This window comes from Aethalodelphis obliquidens, unplaced genomic scaffold (assembly GCF_003676395.1).
Source record: "Aethalodelphis obliquidens isolate GAN/ISIS:26980383/991018 unplaced genomic scaffold, ASM367639v1 scaffold1202, whole genome shotgun sequence".
NCBI classification, from domain to species: Eukaryota; Metazoa; Chordata; class Mammalia; order Artiodactyla; family Delphinidae; genus Aethalodelphis; species Aethalodelphis obliquidens.
In genome coordinates this window covers 1-7,256 of record NW_020839113.1, presented here as the reverse complement: position 1 = coordinate 7,256, position 7,256 = coordinate 1, and the positions used below count along the sequence as shown (strand labels likewise).

The window sequence follows — 7,256 nt, the reverse complement described above, 5'->3', positions numbered from 1 at the left end:
CCCCCCCCATATCAATCTCCTCCTTTGGCCCCACAACCAGTCCCCCTTCCTGCTCCTGGCTCTGCTCCTCTCCCCTTGGTAGAACCTCCTGCGGCCCCTCCCGGAGGGCCACCCAGGCCAGAACCGGAGGACCGAGAGGCAGAGGCGCTACCGGTCCCCCTGCCCAATGAAAATAATTCCCAGGGACCGGCTGGGCGCACTCGCGGACGCACTCAGCGCGACCCAGGGTTCCGCCATCCTGATTCCACCATAGCCCTACCCCTGCGAGAAATAGGCCCTCCCGATGAGACAGGGAACCCCCGACTCCAGTATTGGCCATTCTCTACCAGTGACCTATATAATTGGAAAACCCAGAATGCCCGTTTTTCTGATAATCCTAAAGACTTGATAGCTCTTCTAGATAGCGTTATGTTCACTCATCAGCCCACCTGGGATGACTGCCAACAGCTCCTCCGGATCCTATTCACTACCGAAGAACGGGAGCGAATCCAGCTGGAGGCGAGAAAACTGGTTCCTGGAGATAATGGTCAACCCACCGCTAACCCTGACCTCATCAATGCAGCTTTTCCCTTAACTCGCCCCCCGCAGGATGATTGGGACTATAACACCGGAGAAGGTAGGGGACGACTGCTCATTTATCGCCAGACTCTAATGGCGGGTCTCCGGGCTGCCGCGCGCAAGCCCACTAATTTGGCCAAGGTATATTCAATTGTACAAGGTAGAACAGAAAGTCCCTCCTCTTATTTAGAAAGATTAATGGAAGCCTTTAGGCAGTATACCCCTATGGATCCAGAGGCCCCCGAAAATCAGGCCGCCATTGTAATGTCCTTCGTTAACCAGGCAGCCCCTGATATTAAAAAGAAACTCCAGAAGTTAGAAGATCTGGAGGGCAAACAGATACAGGACTTACTCCGTATCGCCCAGCGCGTCTTTAATAACCGAGACGCCCCAGAGGATAAACAACTTAAAGCCACTGAGAAAATGACTAAAGTCCTGGCCGCCATTGTTCAGAAAGATCAAGAGGGCCCCCCAGCCACTCGACCTCCCAGGCGACCATTGGACAGAGATCAATGTGCCTATTGCAGGGAAAAGGGCCACTGGGCTCGGGAATGCCCCAAGAAAAGGCAGCCGCGCCCCGACCAGGGGCAATGGCAACCGAACGCCACCCCAGTCCTGTTTACACATGATACAAATTAGGGGGGACGGGGTTCGGACCCCCTCCCCGAACCCAGGGTAACCCTACGAGTGGAGGGGAAACCAGTCCAATTCCTGGTGGATACAGGGGCACAGCATTCGGTCTTGGTTAAGCCCCACGGGAAAATTTCTAACAAATCCTCCTGGGTCCAGGGAGCTACGGGAGTCAAACGTTACCTTTGGACCACTCAGAGAACTGTGGACTTGGGCACGGGAAGGGTAACCCATACCTTTCTGGTCATTCCTGATAGCCCTTGCCCCTTACTGGGGAGAGACTTACTCACTAAAATGGGAGCACAAATTCATTTTCGGCCAGAGGGGCCAATCGTAACAGACCCTCACGACCAACCCATATCTGTGCTCACCCTGAACTTGGAAGATGAGTACCGACTTCACCAGGAACCACCCTCCCAAAATCAAGATATAGAGTCATGGCTTCAGCAGTTCCCCGAAGCATGGGCAGAAACAGGGGGGGTGGGACTAGCCAAACATCGCCCAGCCCTATTCATAGAGATCAAACCGGGGGCAGATCCTGCACGTGTCCGACAATATCCCATGCCCCTAGAGGCCAAGACTGGTATCACTCCTCATATTCGCCGGCTTCTTGACCTGGGGATACTGCGTCCCTGCCAGTCGGCCTGGAATACACCCCTGCTGCCAGTCCGCAAACCTAACAGTAAAGACTACCGCCCAGTGCAGGACCTGAGGGAAGTTAACAGACGGGTCATAGACATCCATCCTACTGTGCCCAATCCATATACTCTTTTGAGCGCCCTTAGTCCAGAAAAACAATGGTATACTGTGCTGGACCTCAAAGATGCCTTTTTTAGTTTACCCTTGGCGCCCAAAAGTCAAGAACTCTTTGCCTTCGAATGGTCAGATCCCGAGAGAGGTATAAACGGACAACTCACCTGGACCAGACTTCCCCAAGGATTCAAAAACTCGCCTACCTTGTTTGATGAGGCCCTACACGAGGATCTCAGTGAGTACCGGAGACAAAACCCCAATGTAACCCTCCTGCAGTATGTTGATGATCTCTTAATAGCTGCTGAGACCGCTGAAGCCTGCCTGCAGGGAACCAGAAACCTCCTACGGACTCTCGGCACCCTGGGATACCGAGCCTCTGCCAAGAAAGCACAGATCTGCAGGCCTGAGGTAACTTACCTGGGATACCTATTGAAAGGGGGGCAACGATGGCTCACAGATGCACGGAAGGAAACCGTCCTCCGCATCCCCAGACCCACCACGCCTCGACAGGTGAGGGAATTTTTGGGGTCGGCTGGGTTCTGCCGTTTATGGATACCCAAATTTGCTGAAATGGCCAAACCGCTATACCTAGCCACCAAAGAGCAGACGCCCTTTGAATGGACAGAAGAGGCTGAGCAGTCATTTCAGCAGATCAAAACTGCCTTGCTTTCCGCACCCGCCCTGGGTCTCCCTGATGTCTCCAAACCCTTCCACCTCTTTGTAGATGAAAGCAAAGGCATAGCTAAGGCCGTGTTGACCCAGCCCCTCGGTCCTTGGCCCAGGCCTGTTGCTTACCTATCAAAAAAATTGGACCCAGTGGCTGCCGGCTGGCCTCCTTGCCTCCGGATGATCGCCGCCACGGCCCTAATGGTAAAGGATGCTGACAAACTAACTATGGGGCAGGAGTTACATGTCACCACCCCCCACGCCATCGACGGGGTTCTCAAACAGCCTCCCGACCGATGGATGAGCAATGCTCGATTGGTCCACTACCAGGGTCTACTGTTAAATCCCCCCAGAATCAGCTACACTCCGCCGCGGGCATTAAACCCTGCCTCCCTATTACCTGACCCAGATTTGGACTCCCCACTCCATGACTGTGCAGAGGTACTGGCCCAGATCCATGGGGTTCGGGAAGACCTACGTGACCAGCCCCTACCGGATGCACAAGTCACATGGTTCACTGACGGCAGCAGCTTTGTCCAGCAAGGTCAGAGGTATGCGGGGGCAGCAGTAACATCAGAAACTGAGGTGATATGGGCAGAGACTCTCCCCCCAGGGACCTCAGCCCAAAAAGCTGAATTAATTGCCCTGACCCAAGCTCTCAAGATGAGCAAAGGCCAAAAAGCTACCATATACACAGACAGCCGGTATGCTTTCGCTACCGCACATATACATGGGGCAATATACCGAGAGCGGGGACTACTCACAGCAGAGGGCAAAGACATCAAGAACAAAGAGGAAATCCTGGCCTTGCTAGCGGCCATATGGGAACCCAAAAAGCTAGCCATTGTACACTGCCCGGGGCATCAAAAACCCACGAATCCAGTCGCCCGAGGCAACAATTTGGCAGACCAGATGGCTCGAAAGGCGGCACACACTCCAATACCATTACTTCCCCTGCAACTGCCGGATCCAGGCCCCCGGGAACTACCGCCCCAACCCGACTACTCGGAGGATGACATCAGATGGATGAGCAGGCTCCCTCTAACCCAGGTTAGAGACGGATGGTGGCGGGACGCTAAGAACAATATCCTCCTTCCTGAGAGACTAGGAACCCTGGTCCTTGAACGGATCCACCGTAGCACCCACTTGGGCGCCCGACGGCTACAGGATCTCATCAGGCAGACTGGACTTAAAATTAAAAATGTCTCCGAGAAGACTGAACGACTGGTTGCTGACTGTGCAGTCTGCCAACTCCATAATGCCAGCACCCACCCGCCAACCACTGGCATCCGGGAGAGAGGAAACCAGCCTGGAGCCTACTGGGAAGTGGACTTCACAGAGGTAAAGCCTGGCAAATATGGGTATAAATATTTACTGGTGTTTATAGATACCTTTTCAGGTTGGACTGAGGCATTCCCAACCAAGAATGAGACTGCACAAATAGTAGCTAAGAAGCTACTAGAAGAGATCCTGCCCAGGTATGGCTTTCCAGTTATGATAGGGTCCGACAACGGGCCAGCCTTCGTTTCTAAGGTAAGTCAGGATCTGGCTTCCATACTTGGGGCTAATTGGAAATTACATTGTGCATACCGCCCCCAGAGTTCAGGACAGGTAGAAAGGATGAATAGAACTTTAAAAGAGACCTTGACTAAATTGACCATGGAGACTGGCGCTAACTGGGTAGTCCTACTCCCCTACGCTCTGTTTAGGGTGCGAAATTCCCCCTATAAGCTAGGATTTACTCCCTACGAAATAATGCATGGTAGGCCTCCTCCTATCATCCCTAATCTAAAGACTAACCTTATCCAATTGGACCCAGAAAATAATTTCCTGTCTTCCCTCCAAGCCTTACAGCGGATACACGAGACAATCTGGCCCAAACTAAAAGAGCTATATGCAACAGGACCCCCACCTACTCCACACCAGCTCCGGCCAGGTGACTGGGTCCTTGTCAAACGCCATCGACAAGAGACCCTAGAACCCAGGTGGAAAGGACCTTACCAGATCATCCTGACAACGCCGACAGCCATCAAGGTGGACAGCATAGCTGCCTGGATCCATTACACACACGTCAAGCCGGTGGACCCATTTTCTGACCTCATCAAGTCCACTAAAGCTGATGTCACCTGGACTGTTGACCGGAGTAAGAACAATCCCCTCAAACTGACTTTGCGCCGTACCCTCCCCCATGATGACCAAGGTACTGCTGATAGCCCTAATGATAGTCCTAACCCTCAACCCTCGGGCCACGAGGGGAGGATTCAGCCCTCCCCCCAATAAGAATACTTTAATACAACTACTATATGGTGCACCGTGCGAGTGCAGGGGAGGTACTATGGAGACTCCTGTTGTTCCCCGAGGATATACTCATATGCAGGACTGCGGGAGCATAACTGCGTATCTTGTTCAGGAATATAGGGTTACCGGGGCCTCTCAAAACTGGCAATGCTACCATAAGCCTAAGCCACTCCCCCCTCGAGCTACTTGCCCCTGTTCTACCTTCCAGGAATCAATGCATAGCATGTGCTATTCCTCTTACCAGCAATGTATAGGGGCCAATAACAAGACTTATTTCACAGCCATACTACAGAATAATAAAAGCCCCACCATTAGTGATGATAATAAATACCTTCAGGCTGGATGCACTGGCACCCCCGGGACCCCGGTATGCTGGAATACCAGGGCCCCCACACATATGTCAGACGGTGGGGGGCCCCAGGACGCAGTGCGCCAGATAGAAACCCGAAGACAAATAGAAGAGGTCTATCGGCATCTGTACCCACAGCTCAGCTACCACCCCCTAATTCTCCCTAAGGCCGATCCCTCTGAATTGGACTCCCAGACCATGTCCATACTAGAAGCTACTTTTGCGCTTTTGAATGCCACCAACCCCAACTTAGCACAGGATTGCTGGCTCTGCCTTCCTCAAGGACCGCCCCGCCCTATAGCCATCCCCACCTTCGCCAATTTAAACATCAGCGAACGATGTAACCCTACTTTACTCCCCGAGCCGTTCCCCATACAATTTTCAAAATTTTCAACCACCTTTAATACCTCATGCTTTGTTAAGAACGATTCCCTCTCTAACGCCAGTATTGACTTGGGAATCCTTTCATCCACTGGATGTAGTCAGTATATCCCCGTGAACTCCTCCCTCTGTAGTCCTAACACCACTGTTTTTGTCTGTGGAAATAACCTAGCATACACCTATTTACCCCCGAATTGGACAGGGGTCTGCAACCTAGCCACCCTCCTCCCCAATGTAGACCTAATCTCGGGAGACACCCCATTGCCCATTCCCAGCTTTGACCTTTGGGCAGGGAGAACCAAACGAGCCATTACAGTCATACCCCTCCTGGTAGGATTAGGAATTACAGGAGCTGTGGCCACAGGAAGTACGGGTCTTGGGGTCTCCCTTCACTCATATAGTCAGCTGTCTAGGCAATTAATAGAAGATGTAGAAACTCTCTCTGGGACCATTCAGGACTTACAGGACCAATTAGATTCGCTGGCCGAGGTGGTCCTACAGAATAGGAGGGGCTTAGACTTGCTGACAGCTGAACAGGGTGGGATATGCCTCGCCCTAAAAGAAAAATGTTGTTTCTATGCGAATAAATCAGGCATTGTAAGAAACAAGATCCACCAGCTCCAGGAAGACCTAGCTCGCCGCCGGCAAGAATTAGCGGATAATCCCCTTTGGTCAGGATTTCATGGGATGCTCCCCTTCCTCCTCCCCATCCTGGGCCCTCTACTATGCCTCCTTCTCCTCCTCACTATAGGCCCCTGTATACTCAGTAAAGTCATGAATTTTGTTCGCGAAAGAATAAATACAGTCCAGCTAATGATATTAAGAACACAATATCAGCCCTGCGAGGCCTCAGAAATTGAAGAAACTGAGCCTTGAGGACCCAAGATTGGCTCCTCTGGTTCATGAGAAAGGGGGGAATGAGGGGGCTATGTTCTACTTTGGTGGGAATAGGACTGAGTTGACGCCCGGAATTTCTTTTCTGTTCTTTCCGGAGGAGAAGGGCCGAAAAAGGGCCATTCCAGGGCGCGGCGCTGGGCTTGCCACATTTGGGAGCGCCGCCTGAAGTTGGGCGCACAGCCTCCCGCCGCCCTGCCGTTGGGCTGGTGGAGGCCGCAGCACTGTTAGGGTCGCATCAGTCCTCCTGTTTGCACTATTTCTTTTTGTGACCATGGCCCCGCCTTAAGTATTTCCAATTGAGAAACAAAACCTCAGGAAACCGAAACTTAACCAGCCGCTCTCGCTTCTGTAATTACGCTTGCTGACCCCCCCCCCCCCGCAACCGTACAACCAATTAGACGGCGACTAGTGTCTCTGTTTAAAAGTTAACCAATCGGCGACTAGTGTCTTTGTTTAAAAGTTAACCAATCGGCGACTAGTGTCTCTGTTTAAAAGTCAACCAATCGGCGACTAGTGTCTTTGTTTAAAAGTCAACCAATCGGCAACTATGTTTGTACCGGTCTATAAAAGAGCTGTACTAAACTCCGCCAGCACCTCTTAGCGTCACCGGCAACGAGTGCGCGGAGGTCCAGGTTCGAACCTGCAATAAATGACCCTTGCCGTTTGGCTTTGACTCTCGACTCTGGTGGTCTTGTGGAGGGGCCTCGCGACCTCGGGCATTTCA

General features: G+C 52.2%; 1 protein-coding gene across 1 annotated transcript; it reads left to right on the top strand.

Annotated features, from left to right (window-relative positions):
* Window positions 1-6: 6 nt before the first annotated feature.
* LOC113617020 (uncharacterized) lies at window positions 7-4,375 on the top strand (the record flags this gene model as incomplete). The annotated part of the gene is given in 2 exon segments (XM_027100350.1): window positions 7-2,349; window positions 3,017-4,375. Coding segments are annotated over 2 exon segments (2,505 nt in total), but the record flags the coding sequence as incomplete, so codon positions are not given.
* Between the last annotated feature and the right edge of the window lie 2,881 nt (window positions 4,376-7,256).